Raw genomic sequence first — 17,725 nt, forward strand, 5'->3', positions numbered from 1 at the left:
AGTTTTGTTCAGGAAATATTGCAAAGCCAGCACATTCCTGACAAGACGAAAGTAGGGATTAGTTTGTGATGTTCTCACCAGGAAATTTCCTGAGGTGCCACCTTCTCTCCTTTTTTCTTTCAGACATACCAGTGAGGCATATATACCTCTGCATGTTGGAGTTTGTACCCAGCAGTAAAAAGAGAAACTGAACAAAGAATAAATCCAGCATTGTAGCCTTCACTGAAAAGAATCCATTTCTTTTCAAAGTGACCAAGGAGCTAGCAGGGAGCTATGTCTGAAGAGGCTGAAAAAATGGAAAAACAGCCTCCTGACCCTCCACCAGACCCACGCTGGAAGTTCCTTGTTACCTACCTCTGCTTCTACGGCTTCATGAGCCAGATTAGACCTGGGGAGAGCTTCATCACGCCCTACCTGTTGGGATTTGAGAAGAATTTCACAAAGGAAGAGGTGAGATCATCTGACGTATTAGCCACACACAGGACAGATTAGCTGCAATGGTCTGAAGAATGCACTGAAGTGTGGGGTCTTGCAGGAGACTTTCCAAGCAGCAATAGTTTTGACAAAATGCTAGGAATGACTCTGTTAATGGGACAGTGGAGGGAGTAAAGAGTGTGTTGCAACAGTGCATGGGAGGGAAGAGTAATGAATCCTTCTTTTTTCCTTCTTTTTATTTGGCTCTTGGATCCTGGGCTCAGGGAGCACAGAGGGATGATTGGGTTAGGAACAAACAGACCTACACAGACTTTCTGTGACTAAAGGCCAGCATGAGGGCTGAGATGGGAAGATAATTCCACAGAGCTAGCTTGCTTCTGAGTTAAATTAGAAAAAGTATGTGTATGCTTGCATTCTGCTCCAACATATTAATGCAGTAATGGTAGTTATTAAAACAGACAGCAAAGCACTGGGGAGACCTGCTTTTTTCTTCATACCTGCTACCTGTCGCCCTGATAATCTGAAGTGGAGACTTAAGATTTAACTGTGGATTCAGCAAATAGTTTGGCAGTGCAAGCTAGCAAGGTAAATGCCTAATCCGATTGCTTGAGTGAACTCCTGTGACCACTCTTTCCATTCTGGATCCCTCCAGATGGATGGGACAATAGTTCTCATCATTTTTAGTCAAGATAGCTATGTTTGGATTTGTGGTGAAGTGCATCCGGAGGACACACTTTGGGAAGGCTGTGCTTCGTGATACGATCTTTGTTGTTGTCAAGATATCACGCGGCACACATGAGAACCTTTATGAATATTAAAAAAATAAATCCTTGTAAAGTTTTCCTCCTCTTTTGAGATTATTTTATTTTACCTTTTTTGTAGAAGGGACCCCATGATTATCCTGTAGTAGCTCTGGTTCATTTAATACTTTGTGCCAATTACAGGTGATGATAGAAAGTAGAAAGTCATGTGAATTAGACAGTTTGAGGTGCTCCTAAATTTAGTGAAATCAGTTAACAATTTCTCCAGCTTGCTTGAAGCTGGTTCCTGCCATTCTAAACTGTGGCACCGACTCCGTTGATGAGCTGATGGAAGGCTAAATTTTGAGTATCACACTGCTGTCTTTATCAAATTAATGGTTATTCCCAGCTAATTCCATGAATTGAGTAAAATTGAGATGGCCAAAGACCATATTGGTGGAGCAGTGGGATAATGCCTCCTTAAGTAACACCAGCTGCCTGCAATCAGTGCAGGTTCGCATCCCACCAGGCTCAAGGTTGACTCAGCCTTCCATCCTTCCGAAGTAGGTAAAATGACCCAGATTGTTGGGGGCAATTAAGCTGACTTTGTAATAATGCCGCTTGGGGTGTGTGTGAAAGCCCTAATAAGCAGGCATATACATAGAATGAAGGCTAATGCTAAGCTTGTAAGCCGCCCTGAGTCTTCAGAGAAGGGCGGGATATAAATGGAATTAAAATTAAAAAAATAACATTTTTGAGGGCTACATCATATATATGAGGAGGGCTCAGTTTGGGGAGTTTAGTTTCTTATGAAATGCCTGTTGAGTGCTTACAGTACACTACACACTTAGACACGTGTTTTGCACCTCAGAATGACAAGGTGCAATCGTAACAAGATATCTTTGTGACCACCAGAAAACTGACTGAGACTGGGGCTTCATGCAGTTCCGAAGCTATGGATTTCTTCTAAGTTAAAGGATTTCATCTAGGCCAGAATACTAATTTGCTCAATCATAGCTTAACTCTTTATATGAAATTATAAATGTGTTTATCTGAAATTAGGACCTATTCAAGTTTTGGGAATGGCAGAATGCCTTCTGATTTCTCCAAGCTGGCTAATTCATAGTGGCCTTGAAAAGGACTTCACTTTTGAAATCTTGACAAACTCTACTTGTGTTTGAAAATCGTTATTGGGTAGACGAAAGGAGGCTTTATTAAAATCAAGTCTTAACAATGTGTTCTTTATTTGACTACTTCCTGTAAGTAAAGGACACTATCTTCCTCTAAGATCGGGATGGAACTAGCCAGACCTCCTTCCCCAGATTTTTTTACTCTTTTGGCCTTAACACACTTTCAGGGAAAGAGCTGAGCCACAGGAAATAAGTGTCTTCACTCAGAGACATTTATGCTGTGCCTCACAATGGAATGCTGAACATTCGTGCTGGCAAATCCAGAAGAACAAATTCCACTTGGTCATTACAAAAGATGTAAACATTTTAGTGTTGGTTTTCTCCATTGATCTTCATTGTTTTGTAATGTAAACTGATCTTCACAACTTCTCATGCAAAGTTGGGCAATCCAGTACCCGCAGCACCCCTCACCACCTGCATTCTACTAACAGTCTCCAGAAATATCCCAGGCTCATCTCTTTCTAATTTGATAGCCAAATCAATTTTAGTAGGTATAATTTTTATCCAGTTGGATGGGGTTGGAATAGTTTGAAGAATGGGAATAAAAGCATAAGTCATCTGTGACTCTATTCTCATTCTTGAACCCCTTCCTTATTCCCCAATTTCAGTGCCTCCATATATAAATCACTGACCACTAGAATTTGAACAAAGCCAGCTGGGAGACCTAGGGCTAGTCATTTACTCTCGGCCCTCGGAAGGAAGCAAAGGCAAATCACTTCTGAAAATCTTGCTAAGAAACTTGCAAGGGCTTAACCAGCCAGTTTCCAGGGGTCAAGACTGATTTGAAGGTGGGTGCCCCAATGCATGCTCGCATGCACACACACACACGGACACACATGCACCTACACAGAGAGAAATAATTTGTTTTGGAACTTATATTTGAATAAACAAGTATGTTTTTATTTGGAATCAAGATACCGGTACAGCATCTTCATTCATAGAATTAAATACCCCTTTGTAATTTCAGTAGTTTGAAATGGTCTTTCTTTTTTTTTCTTCCTTAAAGATGCTAAGTATTAGAATGCAGTATTGCAGACTAACTCTGCTCACTGCCAAGAGTTTGATCCTGACCGGCTCAAGGTTGACTCAGCCTTCCATCCTTCCAAGGTCGGTAAAATGAGGACCCGGATTGTTGGGGGCAATACGCTGACTCTGTAAACTGCTCAGAGAAGGTTGTGAGGCACTAACTATTTTTTATAGAAGTATAAGCATATCTAAAAATAATTGTTTGGTTGGTCACCTGCCAGGCTTTTTTTTAAATAAGCATTCTAAATACAGATTAATATTTATTTTCAGTCTGTTTTCCTAAGAGTCAATTGACCAATTTCTCAACTAGCTAATATACTACTACTGGTTTGTTTCTTTAAAAAAATATTTAAAACACTTAATGTTTTATAGGTTTCTCTATTTAGTAGTTTTAAAGAACCAAAAGCTTAGAACGAGGAATTAACTGCCCTCCCCAAAGGTGGACATTTGCAGTGGCTCTGTGTAGGTAGGTGGCTGTGACCTGCTGCTCTAGTTTCATTAAGCTTCTATTTGAACACTTGATCTTCTTTTAGTAATGAGCAAGGTCTATTTTCTCTCTGAACCCTTGTGAGGAATCTGGGACATTGGCAGCTCTTGTCGTTTTGGCAAAAAGCAATCACACATAGGCAATCTGTTCCCAAACATTTTGTTCTGCCTGACTGCTGTGCTTTTTGGAACAGTCAACGTTCAGCACCCTAGGTTGTCAATTAGTCCATGGCAGCTTCTTTGCATGCTGAGATGTGTGTTGGGAGAGGGGCAGAATCGCTCCTGACTTATGGATTCCTCTTTGTTTAATGCTGTGCGTCATAATGGTTGGGAGGGTTGTGGAGTAGAACTGTCACTTTAATCTAAGTCTAGTAGCTGAAATTTTGGGGGGCAAAGCTTCTATTAATTTAAAACATTTATATAGCTGCCCATCTTTCAACCAACTCTGGGCAGCTCTCAATCAGAAATGAAGACTTATAAAATCATTTTAAAACTCAACCAATTGAAGCATGAAAAACAGCCGGTAATAAAAGTTACTTAAAAATATGAAAACGCAAAGGACAATTGTTCCCTTTGCACAAAGTGTTGCATGTACTAATTAAATTAATAAACAAGTTACAAAAATTCTTCAGTAAGAGAAATGGGCTGGCCTGATATTAAAAAGACGCCTGATATTAAATGTCTCAAAAGGCAAGCCATAAGAGAAGACATTTTGAGATGGAGTTATAAGAGAAGATTCACAGCTGAATAAGATGCTAAACGTTGGAAACAGGTTTCAAAGGAATTTCATGATGGGCAATGTTTTGCAGGGTGAAGGACTTCATTTATTTATTTCTGAAGAACCTGGGTACCACATTGGACAGAGCTATAGCTATCAGTGGGACTGATGTATTCTCTGTATTTTGTCTGGCTTTCTGAGGAGCAGTTGGGGAGGGCATTCCTCACTACGTTTAAGCCTAAATTCTAGGGTTTGCATGTTCCTTACCTCAGTGGCTACAAATCATGTCACTGATTTTCAGCAGCCGTGGTTCCAATGGGCTCCAGAGCTGCAAATCAATCAGTGCATCAGTCAGTTGATCCCTGGAGCTCAGGTTGTCCGTCCCTGATCTAGAAGTATAGATGTATGAATCCAGAGATAGAGGAGGCCTCATATATTCTGCATCAACTCCATTTATAAACTCTGTGCTCAGCTACATTTGCTAAAATATCCCAAACTCCTCAAGTTGACAGACATCCTTTGAGGGTAGAAGAGAGAGGAAATGATGAACTACCAAATGCCAAGTTGTAGTGAGCTGGTTCTAACAGGACTGATAATACCTTGAGTTATGGAAAAGGAATTATTCATTCTTCCTGAAGTATATTCTTACATACCATTCTTCCCCCGGGAGTATGCCCGAAAGTTGGACTTCACCTTCCCAAATTTCATGGAAGCATGCTTGAAGAGAAATACCTCTGGGCGATATCAGGCTAGGGAGTACTACAGGTTTCTAGTTCAAAAAAAATATGACAGGATGGTCAGGACAAAGATCTCTTGAATCAAACTCTTTTGGCATTCTTGTCACTGAAAGTGAATTTAATCTTCTCTATACTTCTCTGCTGTCTGAGGGAGATCTGGGGGAGCAGTGTTGGTCAGCACTCAAGACACCTCAGTCTAGCCCAGGGGTAGGCAGCCATGCTGGCTCAAGAATTCTGGGAGTTGAAATCCACGAGTCATAAAAGAGCCAAGGTTGCCTACCCCTGGGCTAGGCAGACATCGGAGTCTCCTGCTGCTGTGTTGCCATGGCTAAAACATTTCAAATTCCAGTCTAAAGCAACTGTAAGAAGCTTAACCAACCTCCTTGGCAAACAATACATGTAGATTTCAACCAGAGCAGAAATCTCCGAGTGACTATCGGAAAAACTAAGAGGGCAGAGGGGTAAGACATCAAAACATTGTGAAAAATTTCAGTCTGAAATATCAGAGAAATGTTACCAGTCAGCTAACAGTGGTCTGGTTTGGTATAAAGCAGCTACGTAAACGGGGGGGGGGAGGAGAGGGGGATGGTTATTCTTCCAAACAACATGTCTTCAACATGTGAATGGAGTTTTTTTTTTCTCTTCCCTTCAGCCACCAGTGTCCTTTCTTTTTGAAGGTGTTTTGCCTTCTTTTATAAGCTGCATGTTGTCGCTTCATTTCCCATTGCGGACAACTCCATTTTGTCCCTAGGAATTTTGATAGAAATACAGTAGTTTATCTGATGAACCAGGACATAATCTAGCTTGGTAGCACTGAATAATTTTCTGTGTTGGTTGTGAATCTGTTTTTCTTTTGTCTCAGTCCTGCCCAGTGGTCAATGTCTTTCCATTCACCCAGAATGCCGTCAAGTTCTTATAGCAGTGGAGGTTTCTTTCTCTTGTGGATACCCCAGGCCCAGCCCTAGGTCTTTGCATCAGCTGATCCTACTTGTATATTTGTTTTGTTTCCAGCTTTCCAAGCACAGGATGGCTAGTACCTAGAATTAGTCTTGGTGCCTGTTGAGGAAAAAGAGAATGTGAGGAAGAAGCACCCAAATGATTAGTAAATCATGAAGGAGGAGCACCTAGATGATTAGAATACAGGTGAAAGTGCACGTGGCCTCTCTCATACTAGAGTTCTTTATCCCTTTGGTTTACTCACTCGTATAAATCACTTGCGCTTGGGTTTTCTCTTGCAGGTGACCAATGAAATTACACCTGTCCTGTCATACTCTTACATGGCAGTATTAGTGCCCATCTTTCTACTCACGGACTACCTGCGGTACAAGCCAATGTTGGTGTTGCAGAGCTTGAGCCACATTGCTATCTGGCTTCTGCTGATCTTGGGTACCAGCATCATTGCCATGCAGTTCATGGAGTTCTTCTATGGCATCACGATGGCTACGCGGATAGCCTACTCCTCCTACATCTTCACCCTGGTCACTCCGTCGCGCTATCAGCGCATGGCCAGTTATTCCCGGTCTTCAGTGCTGATGGGTGTCTTCACCAGTTCCGTGGTGGGACAACTCTGTTTCACAGTTGGAGGCACCACTTTCATGACAGTGAATTATATCTCATTGGGCTTTATGTGCTTTGGGCTGCTCTTGACCCTCTTCCTGAAGCGTCCGAAACGCAGCCTCTTCTTCAACAGGAGCCAGAGCTGGTGTAATGGTACCTCACCCTCAGAACTGGACAAAATGAACCCTGGGGCAAGGGAGCCCATGTGGCATAAGGCCTTTTCCTGGAAAAATCTGATCTTATTCCGGATGGTAAAGGAGTTGGGGACAATTGTACAAATGCCGCAGCTGAGACTTTGGTCCCTCTGGTGGATATTCAATTCTGCTGGCTACTATCTGATGCTTTATTATGTGCATATTTTATGGAATGAAATATACCCCACCAGGGACAACAGAAAGGTCTACAATGGTGGAGTAGATGCTGTTTCTACCCTGCTTGGTATATATGAATATTTCTCTCCCTCTGCAGTTGTGTTTTACATATTTATCTTTTTGCTCTGCTATGCCCCCAACAGGGACTAATCAGGAGCTCCACTAATAATGAAGTAGAGTAGACTATCCAATTCCACTGCCCTAAGCACCTTTATGCAAAGGCAAGTTCTTTATGTCTACTAAGCTCATCGTGGATACTCTATAATTCTTTGGTTTTGATTCCCATTCTTGTAGTTCTAAGAAATTTGCAGCTGTTGTAAAAATCATTTGGGAATGATGAGATGACCTGTGTTAGTCACCTTGCATAGAAAGTTGTAGGGAAACATGGCCAAGTTGCTAAACCCTCAGTGAGTGCTCTTTTGCTTGGTCAAATCTTATTAGGTATGGAACTTCCCCTGTTACCAAGCATGTAAAATGAATGTCTTATCTGGTTCACTCATGTCAGAGATCACAGGCTCAGTTCATGTCATCTGGGTCAAAAAGATAGGGAAGCATCTCTTCCAGCAAGAAAAAACACCATTGGAAGAAATGATCAACACCATATAAAAAGAACTCAGATATTTCCCTGAGATGTCTCTTTTTATATTAATTCCACAACAGTTCTACTGCAATCCTAACAACCTCTTAAAATTGCAACTGCATTCCTATCCCCCCAAAGTAATTTACACCATCCTAAAATCCATATGAGTCTGGGCGCATTCACTTTGATTCGTCATATCTCTGGCCTTGGACAAAATCTACTACATATATGCTATTGAAAGTGAGCCACCCTCCTTGAATAGCATATATGTAGTAGATATATGTGTCAGTTATAACGAATGGATGCAGAACAATTTGATTGCTAAGAGTCTTGCATTCCAGATCAGAAAGTTGCCAAATTTTGTTTGAGAATATTTTTTTCCCCATGACATTGCTGGATATACCTACTTTATCCCTTGGTAGAATTTTGCATAGAAAACTAGAGCCCTGTATAGCTATAAAGGGCTTGTCCCCTCTTGACAAACTTTTGTGTTTTCCTAGGTGCCATCACTGCGTTTTCTGCTGGCTTTGTGAAGATCCGATGGGCCTTCTGGTCCAAACTGGTGATTGGGGTTGTGACAGCAGTCCAGGCAGGCCTACTGTTGTTGATGAACACAACTGCCAATATTTGGCTGTGCTATGTGGCCTATGTCCTTTTCAGGGGCTCCTACCAGTTTCTTGTGCCTATAGCCATGTGAGTGAAGATGGTGAAAACTGACAACTAAATTTACACTAGGTATACTGGTAAAAATGAATACATAGAGCCTCCGTCAACCCAGGAAACCAGTTCAGCATTGGAGTGAGAGCTATCATTTACATGTCTGTAAAGTTATATGCTTGCGCACATTCAGGTACAGAGTATGCGGAGCAGGATCCAAACACAATGCAATATTCCTAAATAAAGGATTTTTGTAAGGATGTTAAAACTGGAAAATGGATCAAATGTTCTAACTATTCTGTCAGACCAATGGGCTAATGCAACCAATCTGAAAATAGTTCGCTAATGATGATGATGACAAATATTTTTGTCTTCTAAAAATCTTATTTTCCAGGGTTTTTTTTTCTAAGAGCCCCCCCCCTCCCTCAAATTTATAGCAGTAGTATTGCTGTAGCATACTCTTCCCTAGTTTGCTTTCCTCCTCCAGAAGGGTTGGCTGTAATCCTGCACGTTTTGTTGGCGTATGTATTATAAATATCAGGAGGTGGATGGAAGAGTCTGCTGTAACACTTGGAAATTTTAAATAAAACTCACGGTAGCAATTGTGGGTGACCCTTGTTTGCAAAGATGTTTGAGCAGATCAGCAGAACCCAGCCAAAAAGCGGAGTCCTTACCCAGTGTCTCTTCTTTCTGCTCAGGCTGTTTTGCAGTCGTGAAAAGCTAATTTGTTTTCTCTCTCTGACTGAAGTTTCCAGATTGCATCTTCGCTGTCCAAAGAACTCTGCGCTCTGGTGTTTGGTGTCAACACTTTCCTAGCCACAGTTCTCAAAACCATCATCACTATCATCATAACTGATAAGAGAGGTCTGGCTCTCTCAGTCCATCCCCAGGTAAGGAAAGGAGCAAGTTACCCTACAGTTATAGTAGCTACTCCTTGTTCAGTGGAAAGTGCCTATTAGGAAGGCTTGGCTTTGCCTGTTTTGTGTGTGTGTGTGTGGGGGGGGGGGCGCATATAAAAGTTGCCCCTGATCAACAAACCCAAGGATGTTTGTGTGGAGATAATTCTCCACAGTGGAACTTTTCCATTTAGTTTAAATTTTATCGTCAATGAACTACACAATCCAAGGGCAGGTAAATACATTATTATTGGCCACAGTGCCAAAGCTGGAGGCTCTACATTGCCTACCATTAATACCTATCAAGCCCAGTTTAGCCAGTGGAGCTAACTTAATCTCAGTTAAGTAAGTATACTCTTTTTGGTAATAGAAGCCGGAATGATAAAGTTCAAAAGCATGTTACTTATGAAAACCAGCATTATCTTTCTCATACTTTAAATATACAGGTAGTCCTCGCTTTCCCAACCACTTGCTCAGCAACTGTTTGAAATTACATTGGTGCTGAAAACATAACTTTACTCACGTGGAGTCTAATTCTCCACGTCACTGCCATTGAGGTGGCAAGATTCCTCTGCCTGTCCCTCTTCCTTCTTCTCCTGATGTTCACAGGAAGAAAGTTGGCTTTGATGGCTAGGTAGGGCCAGAGTTTGTGTTCAGCCACTGTAGGGCAGTGGCTCAAAAATAACAAGGCTGATATAATAGTAGATGGGGAGGTAGAATTTTCAACAGGCATCTGGAGGGCCACCGCAGACAGTAGGATGCTACACTAAATGGCCCCATTGAGCTGATCTAATTTCAAGGCCCTTGTCCAGGCAGTCCTCGGCTTACAACACTTTGTTTAGTGACCGTTCAAAGTCACAGCGGCACCTGAAGAAAAATGACACAACCCTTTTCCAGACGTTGCGGCATCTCCATGGTCAAGTGATCAAAATTCAGATGCTTGGCGGTTGGTTCACATTTATGACGGTTGCAGTGTCCTGGGATCATGTGAATAGCTTTTGCAAAGTCAATGGGGAAACCAGATTCACCTTAACAGCTGGATTAATAACAGCTGTGACGATTCACTCAACAACAACTGACAAGAAAAGTCGTAAAATGGGGCAAAACTCCCTTAACAAATGTCTCACTTAACAATAGAAATTTGGGGCTCAGTCGTGGTCGTTAAGTCGAGGATTACCTGTATTACTCTTTTAAAGATCCATTTCCAATTTTTCCCCCCTTAGGTCAGGGGTAGGCAACCTTGGCTCTTTTATGACTCATGGACTTCAACTCCCAGAATTCCTGAGCCAGCCATGCTGATTCAGGAATTCTGGGAGTTGAAGTCCACGAGTCATAAAAGAGCCAAGGTTAACTACCCCTGCCTTAGGTGCATTGATCCTTTCTTTCTTTTTGTGCACTGAGTTTATGAAGCCCTGTATTGTTCTTCTTCAAAATATTCCTGCATTTTCTCCTCTTCCAGTTCTACGTTTACTTCGGCTACTTCACTGTTCTGGCTACGCTGTATCTTTTGTCATTTGTGTACATGATGGCAAGGCACAGTGCCTGCAAGACACCCCAAGAAGAGGCCACACTAGCCAAAGAACTCTCCAGCCCAGTTGAGGAGAACTTGGACAAGGAGGGAAGCCTGCAACTGGCTACTTCCAAAGCCTGAGAAACACCACAATCTGTGTACTGCGTGGAGATGGGTTTTCCTGCAACGTCTCAGTTGAGATGAGACCAGTTGCAGCTCTCATGACAAACAGCACTTATCACAGTCAGCGCATCCCTATTTTCACAACATTGGATCTCTGCAGAGGCTCAGAGAAAAGCTGGCTTGGTTTCAGGTGCAACTTTGGTGCAGTTGACTTTTCTGGCAGCTACAGTTCTCTCCCTGTTTCTTCTGCAGGCACTTTCCTCTTGAGCCAAGCTATGCTGAAATAATATTTACCAGTATTATAATTGGGCACTTAACTTTATGACTGTACAAATTGGCTTTTAAACATTTGTGTTCCTAGTTTCCGTCACGTAAACTTGCCAGTCACCAGAGCAAGTGAGACTAAGGCACTTTTAATGTTGATGCTGGTTAATATACTGGGATGTGACTCTTAGTAACTCGAGACACATTTCTGTTTTTCCCCTTATAGGAGAAGAGAGATACCTTTCATAATTGAACCCTGGTAATTGTAATCAAAGGGACGCGGTGGCTCAGTGGGTTAGGATGCTGAGCTTGTCGATCAGAAGGTCGGCAGTTTGGCGGGTGGAATCCCGAGTGCCGCATAACAGAGTGAGCGCCTGTTACTTGTCCCAGCTTCTGCCAACCTAGCAGTTCGAAAGCACGTAAAAATGCAAGTAGAAAAATAGGGACCACTACGGTGGGAAGGTAACGGCGTTCCGTGCGCCTTTGGCATCTAGTCATGCCGGCCACATGACCACGGAGACGTCCTCGGACAAGCGCTGGCTCTTTGGCTTTGAAACGGAGATGAGCACCGGCCCCTAGAGTTGGAAACGACTAGCACGCATGTGCGGGGGAATCTTTACCTAATTGTAATCAGCCACATTCAGAAAGCCTATTGCAAAGAATGAAATTACCCCCTCCTCCCCAAAATGCCCTTAAATTCATGAAAATACTGACTGGCAGACATAGGATCAAAGCGAGCTTGACAATCTAATCTTCTTCATTAGAAACCAAGAGCATGCATTTTGATTAATGCTTGTGCTCTGCTTTCACAAAACCCAAGCCTTTCTTTTCCAAGCCATTTTTTTTATGGAACTAACTCACACGATCCCCTTCAGGAGCCCACTGGAAAAGCACGATTTGAAAGGAAAGTAGGTCAGAGCATAAGCAGAGAATTTTCAAGCAGCAGCCTCTGTGCATTTCTTAGCTTGTTGAACTGCAGTTTTATTTACAGTGCATATTTTTTTTATTTACAATATGCAGCAAATCTTGTGGCTGGGGAGTCATAGCTTTCAACACTGAAGCCCTGGGTCCTCTCCGTAACTCAAGGGTGCTTCCAGATATCCAGAAGCATCTTTTACCCCAGGACTGGGTTTAAGATTTCAGTAAAGACCCACAAAACATAGGAGGATACTTTCCTTTATTCAGTGCCTTTAGAAAACAGTTTATAATACACAACACGCAACTGACAAAGATATAAAGGTCCACAGGCTTTTAAAACTGCATTAAAATGTCACAAAATACAGTAGACAGTAAGAAAACTGACTGTATGACTTGCACAGATTTTCCCCACTGCAGTAATAGCATTTTATTAGGACAATAAAAACAAAGCTTAGGTAGGAATTTAGCACCTTGGTTTTTAAAAACCGACTCAAATGAATGGGCACGGAGCACACCTCAGCCTGGCTGAGTTTTGGGCACCAAAATGCAAGACGGGTGATGTGGATCAGACATTCCATAGCATTCCATAAATCTACATGCAGAGGAGAGATTATCATGCTGCTTTGCTGTGACCTGCCCTTATGATGGCTTTTTAAAAGGCTGCAGCCAAGGTCAGGAATCCAGCCATGCTTTTATAGGGGAACAACACGATGCATTTAGACACGATGCCAGTCTTGTGTTCCAGAGGCCGCCACCCCTTGAAATAGCCATCTGCTTTAATGCTTTGGAATGGGTAGGCATGGTTCCTGCCTCAGGGTTAGGAGCAGGGGAAGAGACAATCAAAAGACGGGAAGGGTGGGTCTCTTTTTGGTTTCAAAGGAGTGGCTAACACCAGCTAGCCAATTTGGACCTCCAGCCTCCACTGGCATTAGGGGTTTGTCAGGATTTGAGTTAACCTGATGCGCTGAAAGCAGCTCCTTGTGGCTGCATTTGGCTTTCTTGTCTACTCTACTGTGCTGTTACCTGGCAACTACATTTTAAAGCCAGAGACTGCTCGTGTTATGTGCTCCCTGGTATTGTGTAGCTGCGGTTTAAAGCTGAATGGGTTGGTCGGCATAGAACAAACTCTCCAGCAGGGCCAAGGGACAAGATTGGCAGGGCTCTGGTAACTAATGGCAACTCTGGGGCTCCCCAGAATTTGCTGTAGCCCAGTTTCTGGGCAAAGGTAAAGAAAGGCAACTTCCCTGCAAAGCGGAGAAGAAAAATATTGTTAACAATAACAACAAAAAATCCTCAATAAAGGAACAAATACAGATTATTTTTTGTGGTAAATTTGCTTCCCTCCAGGCCTCTAAGGAAAATCCTACATCTAAATTACCTTTAAGGCTGTTCCTTTTAATACTCCTGTCTCTTTGAAGAACAAAAAATGGGCAATTAACGGACATGGGAAGAATGGGGTTCTTCGTCTCTCTCTTCTGACCCTGTTTTTGCAAAGGACGTTGTAGCATCTCTGTAGCAGGAATTGTAAAGAGCCTTTGAAGGGAGCAGTGTTATTTCCTTCTGTGTCTGAAATTTTTTTAAAAAAGCAAAAGCAGTTGAGCCAGCTGGCAGAGCCAGCAAAGTTGCCAGGGCAACTTTTTTGGAAAAGGAAGCTTTTGAGGTTATGCGGGGAAGATTCAGGAAAGCCTGCCTGGGGCCTATAAAACTCGTACTTTTGGTCATGGATTTTTCAGCAAGATAATATGTTTGCTTTAGCTCCTAACAGAAGAGCAGATGGTACCCTGCATGCCAAGTGATTGGGATTTAACACGCTCACAATCAGGGCTTCCAAAGGCAGCACCATCAGCCCGTCCCTGTTTGGGGAAGCCCTTTTGTACTAAGTCAGTAAAAATAAATAGATCTTCTGACATCCCATTTGACCTGGGTTTTCTCTTTTAAGGCAAGAGGGAAAGGGAGGCGATCAGGGAAGCTTTAGGATAACAAGAAAAAGGCCATCAAATGTTACATACTGTAAGGGCAGGAGAGAGAGAACCAGAACCATTTTGGGAGCTGACCTTGCCTGGAGACTGCCTTGCATACAATCCTGCTCTGCCTGAGCCCCTCCAGCAGTGGTGCTGAGAGGAAACGAGAACAAAAAAAACAGCATCCGATCTGTGCTGGAAATCCTAGGAAGATGCTCTTTGGCTTTCTTGTTCGTTTATCTGCTTGGTTGCTATATTATGAAATTGGCTGGACGCATTACCCTGATTGACGGTGGAGGGGGAGGAATCCCTTGCCTGCTCCCCATTGCAGAAGGGGGAACATTTGGACTCCCGGCCTCCACTTGCAATCAGCACATTCAGGGGTTTTATTTCTTGGAAGAGGTCATGAAGCTGTTTTCGATGCACAGGACGACAAAGGCGTTTCTGCAGCTGTTGCTCTTCTGTTCAAGCAGCTTGCCTGATGCCAGCGAGGAAGCCTGGCCAGTCACCACGGTGTCATCTGTCCGCCACGTCTCACAGTAGCTCTCTGTTAGTCGCCGTCCCTTGGAATCGGAGCCATGCCACACATACTTCTGAGGCCTGAAAAATAACACTCACGTCAAGGCCATTTCACACGCAGGAGCACTGTGACCTCTGTTACTGTTTAGCTATAATTGAGTCAACTATACTTGGCTGGGTCAGTGCAACTTAATAAGGGATAAACTGGTTGAAGAGTAGTGGCTAGGTTCATAACAGTGTAACCGTCACATGGCTTAATCTCATGCATGAACCCCTGCCTCCCTGGTTGGTGACCAGGATTTTTGTATAAGATTTGCAGTGCCTAATAGTGTGTGTCTCAGCTATTGTGACCACTACTCATGCTCCATAAAGTTAAAGAAAATCTGAGCAAATCTTATTACCTAGCCACAGGGAAAGGGAAAAAAAATAGGCTGGGGCCAGATAGTGGCTTCACACAAAACATCTGCTCTGCTCTTTACCAAATTATACAAATAGATGTTGCTAAAGGGCTACGTAACACAAAGTAGAGCTTTTTGCTCTCTAAACATTTCATTGCTGCATCCCTTGTCTTAATAAAAGGCATCATGTGGGCTGAGGAAGGGGTGGGGTGGGGACATAAACTGTATTGCTTAACAAAGGTCAATCAGAAAGGATGCCTTGGATGCCTTTGAAAACATTGTGCCACTCCGCCGGAAGTAGAACAAATTAACAATCTAAGCACATTCCAAAATCTTCCCTGGAAACTAAACCACTCTCCCCAGCCCCAACTCACCATGCAGAGTCTCTCAGGACATCCCTTCCGTCAAAGGAGAGGATGCGAACCCCAGTTCTGAATGGAGCTTCAGCGCCTGAGAAGAGGCCCTCCCAATTATTAAACAACACTTCATCCTGGGAGGAAACAAAACAGAGCCACGGGTTTGCCTAGGCAGTATTCCAAAAACGTTTTCTGTCTAGAAATGATCTTTAGTCCGAGCTTTCCATTTCAAGAATTGATAAACCACTGAGACAGCATCTGTCGAAATTCCTTCCTACAGGGAGTGCAGAATTATTAGGCAAGTTGTATTTTTGAGGATTAATTTTATTATTGAACAACAACCATGTTCTCAATGAACCCAAAAAACTCATTAATATCAAAGCTGAATATTTTTGGAAGTAGTTTTTAGTTTGTTTTTAGTTATAGCTATTTTAGGGGGATATCTGTGTGTGCAGGTGACTATTACTGTGCATAATTATTAGGCAACTTAACAAAAAACAAATATATACCCATTTCAATTATTTCTTTTACCAGTGAAACCAATATAACATCTCAACATTCACAAATATACATTTCTGACATTCAAAAACATAACAAAAACAAATCAGTGACCAATATAGCCACCTTTCTTTGCAAGGACACTCAAAAGCCTGCCATCCATGGATTCTGTCAGTGTTTTGATCTGTTCACCATCAACATTGCGTGCAGCAGCAACCACAGCCTCCCAGACACTGTTCAGAGAGGTGTACTGTTTTCCCTCCTTGTAAATCTCACATTTGATGATGGACCACAGGTTCTCAATGGGGTTCAGATCAGGTGAACAAGGAGGCCATGTCATTAGATTTCCTTCTTTTATACCCTTTCTTGCCAGCCACGCTGTGGAGTACTTGGACGCGTGTGATGGAGCATTGTCCTGCATGAAAATCATGTTTTTCTTGAAGGATGCAGACTTCTTCCTGTACCACTGCTTGAAGAAGGTGTCTTCCAGAAACTGGCAGTAGGACTGGGAGTTGAGCTTGACTCCATCCTCAACCCGAAAAGGCCCCACAAGCTCATCTTTGATGATACCAGCCCAAACCAGTACTCCACCTCCACCTTGCTGGCGTCTGAGTCGGACTGGAGCTCTCTGCCCTTTACCAATCCAGCCACGGGCCCATCCATCTGGCCCATCAAGACTCACTCTCATTTCATCAGTCCATAAAACCTTAGAAAAATCAGTCTTGAGATATTTCTTGGCCCAGTCTTGACGTTTCAGCTTGTGTGTCTTGTTCAGTTGTGGTCGTCTTTCAGCCTTTCTTACCTTGGCCATGTCTCTGAGTATTGCACACCTTGTGCTTTTGGGCACTCCAGTGATGTTGCAGCTCTGAAATATGGCCAAACTGGTGGCAAGTGGCATCTTGGCAGCTGCACGCTTGACTTTTCTCAGTTCATGGGCAGTTATTTTGCGCCTTGGTTTCTCCACACGCTTCTTGCGACCCTGTTGACTATTTTGAATGAAACGCTTGATTGTTCGATGATCACGCTTCAGAAGCTTTGCAATTTTAAGAGTGCTGCATCCCTCTGCAAGATATCTCACTATTTTTGACTTTTCTGAGCCTGTCAAGTCCTTCTTTTGACCCATTTTGCCAAAGGAAAGGAAGTTGCCTAATAATTATGCACACCTGATACAGGGTGTTGATGTCATTAGACCACACCCCTTCTCATTACAGAGATGCACATCACCTAATATGCTTAATTGGTAGTAGGCTTTCGAGCCTATACAGCTTGGAGTAAGACAACATGCATAAAGAGGATGATGTGGTCAAAATACTCATTTGCCTAATAATTCTGCACTCCCTGTATTTCCAATTGAAGGAACCTGGGTGACCTATCTAGAAAACCCTCTTTGTCTACAACCTTGGGAATATGTATATCAGTCGTTTGTTCGTTTGTTCCATTTATTTCATAAAGCCACACTTAATGCAGACTCTGGGCAGCATAAAATTAAAGTTAGTATAATACCTGAGGAAAGAACATAAGACTAGACTGAAACACAAAGGGGAATAATATCTCATTGGGCTCACTAATCTAGCCCAGAGATTGGGAGAAAAGACAGATTTTTAGAGATAGTCTGAAGACTTGCTAGGTTGAAGCACTCTAAATCTTGGGGATGCCAGGAATGGTTTAAGCTTCTACAGATAGTCCTCGACTTACAACTATCCAAAGCTATAATGGCACTGAAAAAAATGACTTATAACTGGTTTTCACATGACTGTTGCAGTATCCCTATGGTCATGTGATCAA

General features: G+C 42.7%; 2 protein-coding genes across 10 annotated transcripts in view; one reads left to right on the forward strand and one right to left on the reverse strand.

Moving 5' to 3' along the window:
- SLC19A1 (solute carrier family 19 member 1) overlaps positions 1 to 17,725 on the forward strand; it is a 35,067-nt gene that overhangs the window by 13,927 nt on the left and 3,415 nt on the right. For 2 of the 6 annotated variants that reach the window (XM_083361771.1, XM_083361772.1), the window contains exons 2-6: positions 124 to 450; positions 6,571 to 7,327; positions 8,341 to 8,533; positions 9,246 to 9,387; positions 10,853 to 13,521. In XM_083361771.1, coding sequence (XP_083217897.1) covers positions 274 to 450; positions 6,571 to 7,327; positions 8,341 to 8,533; positions 9,246 to 9,387; positions 10,853 to 11,044 — 1,461 coding nt within the window. In that variant the 5' untranslated portion in view covers positions 124 to 273 and the 3' untranslated portion in view covers positions 11,045 to 13,521. Of the gene's footprint in view, positions 1 to 123; positions 451 to 3,371; positions 3,473 to 6,461; positions 6,476 to 6,570; positions 7,328 to 8,340; positions 8,534 to 9,245; positions 9,388 to 10,852; positions 13,522 to 17,725 lie in introns of those variants that run through there. The other 4 variants (XM_083361774.1, XM_083361775.1, XM_083361773.1 and 1 more) reach the window with 4 other exon arrangements.
- The window catches only part of COL18A1 (collagen type XVIII alpha 1 chain), a 186,716-nt gene continuing 182,710 nt past the window's right edge, over positions 13,720 to 17,725 (reverse strand). For all 4 annotated transcript variants that reach the window (XM_083361720.1, XM_083361719.1, XM_083361718.1 and 1 more), the window contains 2 exons: positions 15,461 to 15,576; positions 13,720 to 14,769 (listed from right to left, as the gene is read on the reverse strand). In XM_083361720.1, the coding sequence (XP_083217846.1) occupies positions 14,556 to 14,769; positions 15,461 to 15,576 (330 nt within the window). In that variant the 3' untranslated portion in view covers positions 13,720 to 14,555. The remainder of the gene's footprint in view (positions 14,770 to 15,460; positions 15,577 to 17,725) is intronic.

The sequence above is a fragment of the Vipera ursinii genome (genome assembly GCF_947247035.1).
Source record: "Vipera ursinii genome assembly, chromosome: 1".
Lineage (NCBI taxonomy): Eukaryota > Metazoa > Chordata > Lepidosauria > Squamata > Viperidae > Vipera > Vipera ursinii.